The following is a 14,200-nucleotide window of genomic DNA, read 5'->3' as shown; positions in this document are numbered from 1 at the left end:
AGCCTGGTTGCGGCAGCAACGAATGATCAACGTGACCACACCTTCATTCTGCATGACGGACAACTGGAAGATGGCAATCGATAATCGTTATTGCCAACTCCGCTTCACCGCAAGTCACGCATCTTGGGCTTGTGCGCGCGGCACCGACGTCGACTTCACACATCGTTGCGGCGGAGCGGCCCGGCCCAGCGCCAGTTTTCCATCAAGCAAGGGGCGCGAACATAGTTTCGGCAGGAATTAGCTGCCGGCCGGAGCCCCGTTTGTTGACGTGGATCCGCAGCCATGCCCGCCGAGGATAATGCGCTTTGCATCATAGTGAACAACATCTCAGTTCTAGTTTGACTTTTTTCTTGCTCGTATTCGACACATGCCAAAGTAAAACCAGTGCTGACAGTTTGGAAACTTGAACTAATTTTTGAGCTCGGTCCTTTCCGCGCACTTCTTTCCTGTGAGTAACGCAACGATGCAACTCCACTTGTTGACCCTTCAACAACTAAATCGGCAAAGCACGTGATGTTGCAGGTAAGTTTCGCCAATGCGCTCTGCATCGACGTGCTCGAGTTGCGGTGGCTTTCTGCAGGACGCACACTCGCCGTATGAAAGCCCTCACGCCAACGCACCCTTTTTGCGTGTGCTCTTCTTCGAGGTAAGGATATACCCTACGAACACACCTGTGTAGCCTTGCGATGGCGTTCCACATCCAGTGCTTCTGCAACTTACGTGTAAACTTGGTGTCACGTGCAGGATAAGAGCACTAGGCGCGTGGACAGACACCGTGGCTGCCGCTCCTTTCCCTGCCGTTCGCACTTCGTATCAAGAGCAAATGCCTGGAATTGCAAAGGAACGAAAATCCCGGCACATTTTGCTTACAAATGTCAATACCTTTTTCTACGAACATATTACGACCTCGGACAATCCAACAACAACAATTCGCAAACAATCTGAAATCAATTACGGTACTGTACAGTATCCGAATCGTGCTTTCGCTGCTACACTGCTCGACCTCTGCCGTCACGCCTAATTAGACGCCAGTGCGGCACTCAACGGATCATCCCGTCCAGTCGTGTGGGTACCGACGTACAGCGTTTGCCTCACACATGGCGCCGCTAAGCAGGCACTCAGGTGCGCTTGCGCCATGCGGCGGTCATTTGTAGATTTCCTACATCTGAAAGAATCGGCATCTGCTTGTGGCAACATCGCCCGGGCGTAAGCGAACAGTGCCACTCTCTGAAGCCGATCGCGGCCACGTCCACGTCCGTCTCCGTTTCTTCCCACCTCCGTTCTGCAACTCGGGCCTTTGCGATCCCAGCCGACAGGGACCATTTCCAAATCGGCGAGCGCTTAGCACGACAGATTACTAAAGCATCCCACGTTTTGCTGCCTCCGCCGCAGCATTCGTACCCCACCCACTTCCGCTTCACAAGCAATGTTCGATCCGCGCCTCTGTTCACCTAATTCGCCAGTTGACTCCGCCATGTTCCCGCCAGTGTACAACCGCTCGACGTCGTCGTCGTCGACGGCCTCCATGTCCTCGTGTCCGGGCGACGCCAGCACGGCCCCGTTGCCAATGAACAATGCCCATAGCAGCGACTTTGTAAAGCCCATGACGCCCAGCATTAAGCAGGAGCTCGAGCCCTTCGAGTTCCGTCCGAACCCGCGCTCGAACCCGACGCCTCGGTCTCAGAACGGCACTTCTCTCAGCTCGGTGTTCGGGGACCAAGACCTCATCGACGCCATCATGTATAGTCTCAACACAGAGCAGCACAATCACAATGCAAATGCCGTCGCAATCCCGGCCTTCAGTCCGGTGTTCGCCATGCCGAGACGCGTCCTCCAACAGGTTCAGATTCCACAGCCGACGTCCTTTACGGCGTTGATGCAACAGCGTCCTATCGGCATGCCTATGCCGGACGGTCGTGTCCAGCCGACCATGGCCGGCCCGTGTCTGCGCAAACCCGGCACGTTCCTAAACAAGGATGGTCGTTGGATCAAGGGCAAGCCCTGCCGAATGGAAGGCTGTGACAAGCGTGCGCAGTCCAACGGACTGTGCAAAGGTCACGGCGGCGGCGCGCGCTGCAGCTTCGATGGCTGCAGCAAAAGTTCGCAGGGTGGAGGCTTCTGCCGCGCCCACGGCGGTGGCAAGCGGTGTATGCACGAAGGGTGCGAGAAGGGCACGCAACGTAATGGCTTTTGCTATTTGCACGGCGGCGTACGGCCCTGCAGCGTCGAAGGCTGCGATAAGAAAGACCGCGGCAACGGCAAGTGCTTTTCCCACGGCGGTGGTCGCAAATGCCAGGCCCACATGTGCTTCAACACGATCCGACGGGGTGCCTTCTGCGATCTGCATAATGGCAAGCTCGCCAATTGAAGAGAGGGCGACCTCTTCGGATGAGCCCGCCACGCACATTTTAAGTTAAGAACCCGGAGATTGTGTAGCAAGACGTGGCGTGTTCATGATCATATAAACCCTCTCATTATACATTCTGTACGGTGTCATGGTAATGCCGCGATTCGATAGAGTTTTGCTACGTCTTCTTAAGTATCAACTTCGTGTTCGAGATAGCTGAGGTAGGGCGACAGTGCGCGGGGATTCGCTATGTTCGACCAGCGGATCTTGCCGGACAAGAAATTTTTCATAAGGATGTAGACCATAAAGGTGCCGCAACCGCGATCAAACGAGATGTTGATCACTGCGATCTGCAAAAATCGACTCAAAAATCGTTGAGGCAAAGTGAAGGTGTAAAACAGTATAATATATCACTCGCTCAATTGCAGTTCAAATTCAATTGAGGATACCGTGTTCATGTACTTGAACGATGCAACTTCCATTGCGGTCTTTGGAATCATGCACTTTGAATTTGTCCTCAACGATTGCAAATCCGGGCGCCAGGTTGGCTAGCCCACTGTCTTCACTGACAGAGTACGATGATTCAGCAATGCTGAATCAGCATGTCCCGGTTGGCAAGTCGTCAATGAGGACAACGTCACCGGCGATACCGGCAGTGACGGCCCGTCACTGACGGGGCTTGTTTCAACGACGTCTGGCAAATCTGAGCGGATGGAGCCGTGGGATGTCAGAAATTCGTTGCGGACTAAACACGGCGTCGGCAAACTGCCGAAGACAAGCATTAGCGCGCTGCACTACATATACAGTACATGTTTTAAAGTGCTGCATGCGGGCATTGCCCGCGTTCCCGTCGATTTGATGGCGCCGTTACAGGAACAAATCGGTTAATGTTAAAGGGTTTAGCGTCCAGCCGAACGTGATGTCGGTCAAAAACTGTAAGTTACAGTGTGCTCCTCTTACACTGTACATGTACAGTACTAAGAGTCTTAGCTCGTTCAGTCTGAACGACGATCAACGCGACGCATCCCGCCAGCAATCACACACAGTATCAAGTGCAAGTTGCAGTGCAAACCAGTGAAGCGCAACACCGTGATGGGAGGTGGCTACGCCTTGTGTCATCGATTGATCACCGCCCCCAAGCAGAGTTCGATGTGGGCAGCTCGGACTGAGCTCGAACTTCGAGTCGAAGTGCCTAAGGCCGCTCCTCCACGTTTTCCTTTGAAAGAACTCGTTTCTACCAGAAACTTTCGAGAAGTTGAAGCTACTGCCAACTGCCGCCGGGGAAAAACTAACGAGGGCCCTCCTAGAGAGGGCCCTCACACAAAACGGGCAGAGGTATTACCGGTAGTGCTGCAAATAGACCGTTAGTGACGCAGCCGTTAGTGATAGTTAGTTTTTAACCTGCCGCCGGTGGTGGTGGTGGTGAATTTCCATTGACAACCGATCGCGACGCGAGGCCTCGACGCAGCTTCGTCTTTGCCCGCTCAAGGCGACGATATCTCTGTCATTCAGTAGCGGGAAGGGCGTCAAGTCACGAGGTCGGAAGAGCGAGGCCTGTCCTTGCCTCTCGCCTGTCGACGTCCACGACGATGTCACGCGGAGGTGTTACGCTGCGTAACTTACGCAGCGCATTGCACCTGGCAATCAAATCGCGCGTGGATCAAATGCCTTGCCTCTTAAACACCAGGTACGGGCTTTGCCGTTTCTAAATAAACCACCCGGTGTACATGTATATGAATAATTTAAAAGCGGTAGCTTTTTGTTAACGAATCGTTAAAATAGCGATTGTAAAAATAGTGAACGGTCACCGTTCACTATTTTTAAATCTTGAGTGCTACGATGAGGTCACTCAACATGTCCACGCTCTGACTGCGCTTGCCCGACATGATCCTACCGTTTGACAACAGCGAGCTACATGTATTGCCCCCTGTTCCGGCACTCACGTACGAGACCGTCCTGTGCATGGAGTTGCCGGCGTTCGACCCGGTTCCGACACTGCGCTCCGTGCTGCTTAAACCTCCTCATCTTCAACGGTTCGCATGCTTCTTACGCAAGACAGGATGGCTCACTATGACCATTTACGGTTGCGGATTGATTCTGCGCATCGTCGTGTGCTCTGTCCCGGCACCTATCGGTCGGCTGGTATCTCCTTGGGCGGCAGTTCTGCACATTCCGCCGTGCATCGTGTTCGCCGCCGGCATCCGAGTCGAATTCGTGAAACTTATTCTATCTGCCTTCGATTTTTGGTTCCCGTTTGCAGCCAACACGATGTTTCTTGTCATATTCAGCTGCGTTCTAAGAGATATGAGAACTCTACTCGTGATCGCAGTGTGGATTGCCTTTGGATGTTCGTTTTTGCAGGAAACTTATTTTCGAGATTCTCGCAACATTGCCATGTCGGCATTTGTCGAAGCTTCTTTACTGGTTTTGCTTATGGGCAGTATTTCGCTCAACGTCATGGACGACTTGCACCATTCCAACTTGATAATTGCCGGCGGCCACACACTGTCCACGAAAGATGTTCTCATTAATGTGATTGGAACTATGGCAACTTTGATGATGCGCACAATGTACAGAAGGGTAAAACTCATAAAACGCCAAAAGAAGATGAAAGGCACCGCGACGCAATCACTGGGGTACCGCTGTTTTATTGCTTTAAACCCCACTGGCCCAGGTGCAACTTTGCGCAATAGCGTGGTACCTCATCCACTAGGTCCACTGTTATTTTTCCACGCAAAATCCACACTTTCACGAAGCAAACAAGATAGAATAAGCAGCAGGCACTTGTCGAGCAACCTAGTGTTGCCTCCGTTGCAAATCCATCTCGTCAAAAATCCACGGCACTACGACCCTCGAGACACACTGTGGAGATGCGTAGGATCTGTAGAACCTTTACACGTGTGGCAAGCGCTGGTTCTACAATTTTGTGGAGGTACAGGGTTCCTTCTCACCATTCCCGCTCCTGTTGCCAAAGAGACGGAAGTGATGGGCTTATTGTGTCTTTCCTCTACTGTGGTATTTTACGCGGTTAACCTGTTCTGTTGCCAACGGGTTTTATTGAAGCGAGTGGTGTTGTCACTCGATTTTTTTGTTTCTAATTCTTCAGTTGATTGCGGCACATTTGTGTCTCGCCGACATTTTGTCGTATCGTTGGACTTCAACATGCGGAGTGGCGGCCAGTTATCTCTGGGCTCAATGGAGCTTAACTATTGACGCGTTGACGCCAGCGATGCGCCACCGACTACTCATAAAGAACTGGATGCCGACGTGCTGCATCGCTCTCTTTATTGTCATTCAGCTTCTGGCTTCGCTCGACATTTTGGTCCTGGACTACTCGCATCTCCGTGATCGCGTGTTTTGGGATCTCAATTTTCTCGGTCGTAAAGCCCAATTTCGAGTCGTGACGTTTCTGTGGAGTCGGGTAGTGACCATTTTCGTTTGGTACGGCCGTTTGCTATACATTTTGGTCACTCGAACTCATGAGAACGCACTTATTATTCTACGAGGTAATGTCGAATTCGACTACCAAACCTGGAGGTTGCAAGCAAATATTGCTCGCGAAGTTAGAAGAATGGCCAAGTTTGCCAAATCCATTCAAGTCACCAAAGCTGCGGTGACATCCATCCCCGAGTAAAGCGCTGGAAGGATCTGTCCTTAAAAATTAATGATCTAAATTATACTATCATTTTTCTCCTCATACAACGTGCTCGTTTCACTCTATTTTCGCCGACAATCTAAAGCATTTGTGACCAACTTGAGGTTGCCAAGCACACGTCAGCACGTTGGTTGTCCGCGTTTCTAAACTGTGTCCGTTTCTCAGCATCACCACGCCAAACTTCGATAGTAAAACAATGCAAGCGCCTACTTCTTTTTATACCGGATCAAAGCCAGCCAACCAAAGAGACACATATTGGAAGAGTATCTTGCACTGGAATACGCACAGACCCGAGTCGAACTCTTTGGCCTTTTATTAATGCGCTCATCCCTGAAGTAACCTGGGAAAGAATCGTAGTGGGCCCTTGCGAATTCATGGAGCGAAGATTCGCAACACTATCACTTCTCTCCAGTACTTTTTTTTAAAAGGTGGTGTATCCTGGAACAATGTTTCAGTTATAATGTAAAGTTTTAACACGGGTGCTTCCTTGGCTTCATCGGATTCCAGCAGCAAATGCAGCATTGTTGATCTCTCTCAGTTTCAGCTGGCTGCTCAACGATTTTGATAATTAGGCTATAAAGGTTTCAATAAACCCTGTCAACCCAAAATGTGCCAAATAGTTTTACCTTTTGAAGAGAGGAAAAACGGGCTCGATCTCACTCGTTATCGCGGTTATATATTGGTTTTTCTCGAATGTGACTGCTCCTGTCACGAGTATATGTCCACCCTGTTATGGTCTCTACAGCCCTTTGTTGGCACTTGCCAGCCCATCGCGACAAAGACGGCTCTTCTAATCATGAATGCCGTTTACAGCTTTCCTCATTCATCAACATGTAAGCCCCCAACCCGGGCTGCCTTAACGAAGGGCGCGGACCATATACGATGTGCCGACTTCTAGTTAGATGAAAATTTCTGCCTTACGTTAATCGCAGCACCTACTACACCTTTTCAACTTCAAAATGGCGACAGGTAAAATCAAAGTGACAAAACGTAAGTTCAAAGTGACATGACACTGACACTTAATATTTATGGGAGTATTTACGTTTGGAGTTCATTAGATGAAAGAGGCAAAAAGTGGCGGCAACTACTCCCGCCAATTTTGGTGGACGCTGGCTGGCTGTACGGCGTCGATGGAATCAGTGGACACTGTTGCTGCAGTTTGTGGCCGCACTGCCTTTCATTCATTTAGCAATTCTCACTGTGCTTCCTACCCACACAGCAATGCTGTACGACGACGCTACCGTTCGACGGGTTCTCCGTGCAGCTCACGAAGGCCAAGATTGGCGCGATGTCGCGCCATCGTCAAGCTATTCTACGCGTCCCACCGCACCTCACCATCAAGGCGCACCGTGAAAGCTACCTAAAGCTGGCTGCAGACCTCCTCGTACTCGAAGCTATCACCCCAGAACTTTGCTACAAGTGCTCGTTGCACACCATGAAGTTCCATGCGCGTGCGATCCAGATGAAAGATATGCCTGTAGGAGAATAAAGACAATATCAAGAATAAAGACAATATCAAGTTTGGCTTTGCTGGCTCCTATGTTCGATGTCACTTTGAACTTACGTTTTGTCACTTTGATTTTACCTGTCGCCATTTTGAAGTTGAAAAGGTGTAGACGCTCCAACTTAAGAAAAAGGATTGGACTCTACCTACGATTCGGCAAATGCTAATATTGATAGTTTTATCGTGCCAAACTCTTGCTATTACTGTATTAATAGTCATCAAACGGCTGGTTACGATTACAATCTAGGTTTTACTGGTTTAACCGCAATAAAATCATAACCTCATTTTCTTAAAAACAAGCATAGACCGCATGTAATAACAAATTACATTAAAACAAGCATAGAAAGTGATCAAACCATTGGAGAATACCCCGGCACAGCAATCTCGTGCCAGCGGGAATGAAATGCTAACTATTGACCTCTCACGGTCGTATTGAGCCATCCAAACATAAAGCAACTCTATCGTGAGCTTCCACGTGGTCACGTAGGTGACTGCGACAGTCACAATAGCAGTACATAAATACCCATTGTAATTTTTTTTCGCTTACCACTTTCGAAATGAGGCCTTCTGCAACCTCGTGGCGCTTTACTTCGTACACTCGCTGAAGCATCGATGCTTACAGCCAAATTCCAGTAGCGCCGCCTCAGAAGCCCAACAATTCGCAGCTCGAAGAACTGTGTTGGGGGGGCAAAACGTTTGACACCCTGCAGCTCAATTCTGGGCGCCCGGCTTCGCTTGAATTTCTGTCGTTGGCTACACGCAATAAAAGCCTTCCGAATAGGGTCCTAATATACAATTGAAATACTGGCACCGGTATGGTCGTATTCCTGGTGCACTTGTGCCAGTATATTGCTTTAAATTATGGCACCAACAACGAAATTCAAGACGTTGGACACATATTGTTTAATTTAAAACAGCAAATAAGTCCTTATTGCTGCGAGCACTATGTGACTGTGATAACTTAGATATTCGCTGGTCTCGATACGTAAGAAGCAATGGGATCAGTTTGAATCAAGTGGCTTGCTGTGAGCTTGTGCATCGAGCCCTCGCCTCCCTAGCCGGAGCAGACAGTACTTCCACTAACGTTTGTTTATACAAATTGCAATTACTAGTATACCTTTTTTTCATCAACATTCTTCTATCCGTAACAACTAAATATCGTCTGCGAGCTCCGACCTCCCGGACATCCGGTGCGGGTCTCCCCAATAATGTCGTCTTCAGGATTCTGTTTGTTTTTGACCCCGGTCACTATTATTATTAATAATTGTGTGCGTGTTGCGGTTTTTGAGCGAAGAGAGCGAGTCGGTGATAGAGGCGCGATTTTTTTTTTAAATGACATTCTGACATTGCGCAACATGACACAGCGCAGAAAGTACTGTCGCATTTCCTGGTTACCGTTTACACGCGAACACGTCGTACGGGCGTTTTTCTTGATCAATACACAGTTCGTGCGTTTCTACTGGCTAACAGGCGCTTCAAAAGAAGCAAATTACCCAGAAATTGTCAAAGTGGTCTTCGTTATTGTTGCTGAATAAATCGTCGAGAGATCTTAGAGAGCGGTTGTCGTCAATTGTCGACGATGCGTTGCTGGGCGTGCTGGCCTTGCTTGGTGAGAGGAGAGTGGGTCCGATGCACGATTACGGGATGGATACTGGAATGTGCGCATCGAATGAAAGGAAAAGGGAAAGTTACTGGTGGATGGGTCCGCAACATGGTCTGTACAATTGGCTGGATGCGCACGCTTTGAAAAGCAAGGAGCACAAATCACAGCCGAGGGACGCATAGTCCAGCAAGAGCTATATACGATAGCCTCTGTAGATACGGCATGTCTACGGATAGTGACTTTGGATCCCCGACTGAAAAGACGACTAGAAGGCAAAAAGCAAGAGGGGCATGACGATACAGTGCTGGAAGAATTACAACACTCATCCAACAATGTGTTCGCAGATATTTGGGAAAAGCCGACCAAGTCACGGCTTCTAGCAGCTAAATTTTTGGCTGCAAGAGTATATATGACATGCAGAAACCAATATCGACTCTCGTAGAGGAATACATCCGAAAAACGGAACCAAAGACACCCGACGGGCTTCCATATACACATCGAAAGACGCAAGATATTGTCTCGCGCCTGAATGCATATAAGGCTTCTTTAGAATTTTTTTTTAACTAAAACAAAATAGAAGGCCACCTTTCAGTATGTTGAGCGTATTAGTGATAGGACATATCAAAAATCGCAAAGTATTAGTGATAGGGACTAATCGGCGGTTAGCACATGGCTGAATATTTTGCTAAAATTGAGTCTTATTTCCACAGCCTTTTTTGCCCGGTATTTTTGTCGATTATTTTGAGAAGATGACGAAATGTTTGCATTTTTAGGTTGCCGACACGTATTTTCTGTCCACCTTTCGAGACTTCACATTTACGTTGATTATCTTGGTGTATCAATTTATCGCGTCCTAAGATATTGAGCAGCACGTAAGCAAATCCTAATTGAATTTAAGCTCACAACCAGTCGAAATTGTAATTTGCGTGCATTCATGTTGATACGCAGAATTTAGGAAAACTTATTAATAGTGATGGCAAAAGTTTGGACACTATCTAAAGTTACGTCTAAATAAAGTCTTCCATAGCTCTTAGCTGCTGGACGAGAATCCGAAAACTTCATGAAGCTTGTCTTGACTAAAAAACATTCACTGACGCAAATATCGCTGCGTATTTTTGCTGTTTCACCATAACTTGATTTAATTTTGGCTTTGGCGAAAGAAACAAAATACCCTTCCAACGACATGACAACTTGTTGCATTTTCGACGGTTCCGAATGACAAACAAACCACTTTAGTAAAGTGTAAAGTCTTTACAGTAGAGCATTTCTACGAGCAGCAAATTGCTGAGACAATTTGTAAAATTAAATTATGCCACCTACAGTATCCGATGTCAAAATCGTTTCACCGGTACAAACCGAGGATGCTCGGCTTGTAAACATCAACCTGTACCAGTATCCTTTTGTCTGCTGGATAGTTCTGCGGGCATCCCTGTTTTGTCCTCTTCAAGCGCACCCTTTAGCCCTGGTTCATTATCGTTGATGGTTTCCTTATTCGCGACGGTTTTCCTGTGCGCAGCCTCTGTTCTGGCTTCAGCAACTCGTGCGACGACCGAATCCACCTGCACTCTAAGTGACTCCAACGCCTGTCCGGTTGAAAGTTTTTCGTCGTTATCCGACGATGGTAGCGTACTTGTATACCCAGGAGGTAACACGCGTTGCGCCTTCGACAACTACCAAGATTCTGTGACGGGGTTTACGACGAACTCCACGTACTTCTTCCAGGTCTTTCCAAACACGAACCAAGACAAGTCCAAACTGCTGATTTTCTTCCAAGGCGGAGGAGGCTGCACCGACATCAATATATGTGCCTTCGGATTGGAGTGCTCACTTGCTGAGAACGCGCTGTTTACCACCGTTGCTACGGTTCGGGGAGCTGGAGTTATCGATCGATTCAAGGAGGACAATATGTTCAAGGAGTGGAATGTGGTATTCGTGCCATACTGCACGGGTGATGCTCACGTTGGGAACCGAGTTCTTCCTGCATTCGAAAGCGGCATGGAGCAGCAATTAGGTAACCCACAGTGTCTCGGAAGAGATTTTCCCATGTTCCTGAACGGATACAACAATTCCAAGTCAGCGCTGGACTGGGCACTTCAGAACTTTCCGGATGTTGACAGCCTCGTAGTAGGAGGTGCAAGTGCTGGGTCACTGGGCGCCCAGATTTTCAATTCTCACATCACCGACATGTGGAATGTTGATGCCAAAGGCACACAGTTTTCAGTAATGGCAGACAGCTCCGTCGGAGTCTTACCAGCACGTCACCCGGTACCCAAGTTGGTAAATTACTTTGGCGGCTGTGAGAGCGGACTTGCCTTCAACTCGGATATTGCGGCAGTTTGTAGTACAGAGAATACGACAACGATTGATCTTGTTGAAGCACTTCTTGAAGACAAACCTGAAGCCAAGTGGCTTTTCATCAACAGCAAAGGTGATACAGTCCAGCGTTATTACTACGCCCTAGTGGACGAGGGAATCCAAGGTTACCCGTTCCCGAACCTCATGTCGGAAGATGATCTCTACAAGAACATGTCAGTGCTCCTAGATGCGTACCAAACCAAGAGCCCACGCATTACCACATTTTTCGCTGAAGGTGATCATCACGTCTTCCTAATGGACAAGACCTTTACAAGTTACAAGAGCGACAAAGGCCAGCCTCTCGGTGACGTTATCAATGAGTGGCTACCGATGTCACACTACAGCGGAACTTAATACTACAAATTCTGTTCGAACACGTCCTACGGGCGTTTGTCTTGTTCAGTGAACAGTCCGTGCATTTCTACTGGCTCACAGTTTATCCCCCAAATGATTTGTTTTTGTAGTTTAATAAATCCTCGCGAGCTCTCGAAGAGCGGTTGTCGTCAATTGTCGACGGTGCGTTGCCGGGCGTGCTGGTGAGAGAAGAGTGGGTCCCGATGGCAAATGCGCCTTCAGCGAAGGCGAAGATGGTAGTAACTATCGTCAGGACGCAGATTAGACGCATGGTACACGCTCGGGCCGCTGTTCTTGTTCTTCGATAGAAACACAACCGGTTGCATGCGGTTACGTGTAATGATCATAAATATGTTGTGTACTGCAAAAGGAAACAACGAAATCCGTTGAGCGTATTACATGTAGTGATGGGGACATAGCTGGTCGCAAACTGAACCAACGGACAACGTCCAAATGACCAGCGCTGCAAGTAACGTCGCTCCTCTTCAGTGGCCCACGCGTTTCATGATCGCTCTCGTTGTCGTAGAGCAAGTACTGTAATGCATCTGTGTGATCGGGACTAATCGGCGTTAAAACGCTGTACAGAAGTGGCTGAAGCGTTTTCTTGGATTAAGTCATCATTTTTATTTGCATACTGTAGTATTTTTTTTAAACTAGGGTGCATGGCATTTTGCCAAAGAGTTGTTTATTGCGACAGTATTTGCTATTTCCAATCATGGTGCTGCTTTCAGCTTTCTTAAATTTATGAAATTCTTAAACTGAGATCTTAAACTATAGCTTTCTTTTTTAAACATAAACGAGTTGACTTGAGCACTTGACACATCTGCTACATAAGATCTACATTGGATAGTCATACTTGTTATTGTGAGCTGAAGAGAAGCTGCTGTACCTGTCCCGTGACATGCAATCCACATCCTGGCACAGACATGGCTGTACATCACGGCACTAAACAAAACACAGCTAATGGACGCTCAGGACTATCAGATAAGCTGCTACTGACCTGGCAAATGTATGCAGAGGTGAGCTGATGGCTGTAAGGAAACGCAGTTTGCTCACATTTGACTTAGACTTAGTATCGGTATATTAGAGTAATGTGCAAGCTAAACTATCGACTGCGGTGAGTGGTGTTTGGCATGATGTCTAACTGTGACACTTGACGTCTGCGGCTCAAGACAGAAACTTCACTACGCCAGACCATCACCTCGCCTGTCGTAGCGTTCTGCTTCGGCATTCACGTTTCTTTATTTTGTGTTTTTTTAGGGGATACACTTATCCTACTGTCCTGGAGCCATCTACAATGACTGCTAGCCGCAGTCAAGGAACTCGTGCCACCACAGTGACGCATGACGCGTCATCGCAGGTTATGAGCCCAATTAGAGAACAGAACGAGTCGAAAGAAGACGGTGATTCGCCAGAAGTTTAGCAGCATAAAGAAGAACCCGCAAAAGCCAGGCAACCGCCAGCAGGTCAACTCCGGTGAGTCGATCTTGCCCGCAGAAGCGTTTAGACGCCGATTGGCTGAAATACCGCATGGTGTCACTTTATCGGTAAAAGATTCTTACCGTCAATTGGTAAAACGAGTAAGAGACCATAACGCTTGAGACAGAGAGCTCGACAGACGCCGTCGTGAAGAACAAGCCTCCCCTCGCGACTGTCAAGGTCCGCAGGTGCCTAGCGAACCAATTGCGTCAAGTGAGCTCAGAGAACAAGGAGAAGGAGGAGCCCCGAACGACACGCGCAGCCGAGCCTTGTGAAACGGAACCAATATGCTGGACAACCCGTTCAGCGCCAGTTGCGACGACGAGGGGATCGGACGCCACACTGAGATAATGCTTGGTAAGGGGATGCCCTTGTTCAAGCTATCGGACAACAAGCATGACTTCGACAAGTGGAATAGTGAGGTAACCTTGCGGTTCCCCACTTACAAGCTGAGTGCAATCACTTATGGTGCGGAGCGCTACAACTCTGTGGCAGGACTCAACCGTCAGAAGTATCACGACACGCATCGATCCATGGCATTCACGACCACGGCGCTGTCCGTGGACATGCATTTGCGGGAGATGTTCATGGTGGACAATTGCAGGGACCAGATGGAAGGTCCATCGTTGCTCTGGGACTGCATTCCGGCGCCTTTCACCAAGGGCGATCGTGTGAACCCGGACTACATTCTGCGAGAATGAGCTTAAGCTGGGCCAGACCATAGACGCCTACGTGACCAAGAGCGAAGAGCTGGTGCGACAGCTGCGTCGAGCAAAGGGCCAGATGGAGGAGTGGTAGCATGCAAGCTTACTGATCTCTAACTCGCAGCGTGTGCTCCATGAGCAGGCGGAACAAAATACCGTCTGGTGCAGCAAAAACGGATCGTCTCTCGCTAGCTCGTGC

At 48.6% G+C, this 14,200-nt stretch overlaps 4 protein-coding genes across 4 annotated transcripts; all 4 read left to right on the top strand.

Annotated features, from left to right (window-relative positions):
- Positions 1 to 535: 535 nt before the first annotated feature.
- PITG_05727 (uncharacterized protein) lies at positions 536 to 2,482 on the top strand (the record flags this gene model as incomplete). Its single annotated transcript, XM_002997942.1, has 4 exons — positions 536 to 646; positions 745 to 799; positions 1,062 to 1,122; positions 1,393 to 2,482. 4 exons carry the CDS (start codon positions 536 to 538, stop codon positions 2,366 to 2,368), a joined length of 1,203 nt encoding a protein of 400 aa, XP_002997988.1.
- A 1,749-nt stretch (positions 2,483 to 4,231) lies between these two features.
- PITG_05726 (uncharacterized protein) lies at positions 4,232 to 5,981 on the top strand (the record flags this gene model as incomplete). Its single annotated transcript, XM_002997941.1, has 2 exons — positions 4,232 to 5,398; positions 5,454 to 5,981. The coding sequence occupies 2 exons, from the start codon at positions 4,232 to 4,234 to the stop codon at positions 5,979 to 5,981; spliced, it is 1,695 nt and encodes a 564-aa protein (XP_002997987.1).
- Positions 5,982 to 10,588: 4,607 nt separating this feature from the next.
- On the top strand, positions 10,589 to 11,772 carry PITG_05725 (uncharacterized protein; the record flags this gene model as incomplete). Its single annotated transcript, XM_002997940.1, has 3 exons — positions 10,589 to 11,366; positions 11,487 to 11,699; positions 11,747 to 11,772. 3 exons carry the CDS (start codon positions 10,589 to 10,591, stop codon positions 11,770 to 11,772), a joined length of 1,017 nt encoding a protein of 338 aa, XP_002997986.1.
- A 1,812-nt stretch (positions 11,773 to 13,584) lies between these two features.
- On the top strand, positions 13,585 to 13,998 carry PITG_05724 (uncharacterized protein; the record flags this gene model as incomplete). The annotated part of the gene is made up of 1 exon (XM_002997939.1): positions 13,585 to 13,998. The coding sequence occupies one exon, from the start codon at positions 13,585 to 13,587 to the stop codon at positions 13,996 to 13,998; it is 414 nt and encodes a 137-aa protein (XP_002997985.1).
- Between the last annotated feature and the right edge of the window lie 202 nt (positions 13,999 to 14,200).

This window comes from Phytophthora infestans, genomic scaffold, assembly GCF_000142945.1.
Source record: "Phytophthora infestans T30-4 supercont1.9 genomic scaffold, whole genome shotgun sequence".
NCBI lineage: Eukaryota > Oomycota > Peronosporomycetes > Peronosporales > Peronosporaceae > Phytophthora > Phytophthora infestans.
Note: the sequence above shows the minus strand (reverse complement) of the source record. Positions and strands in the feature narration are given on the sequence as shown.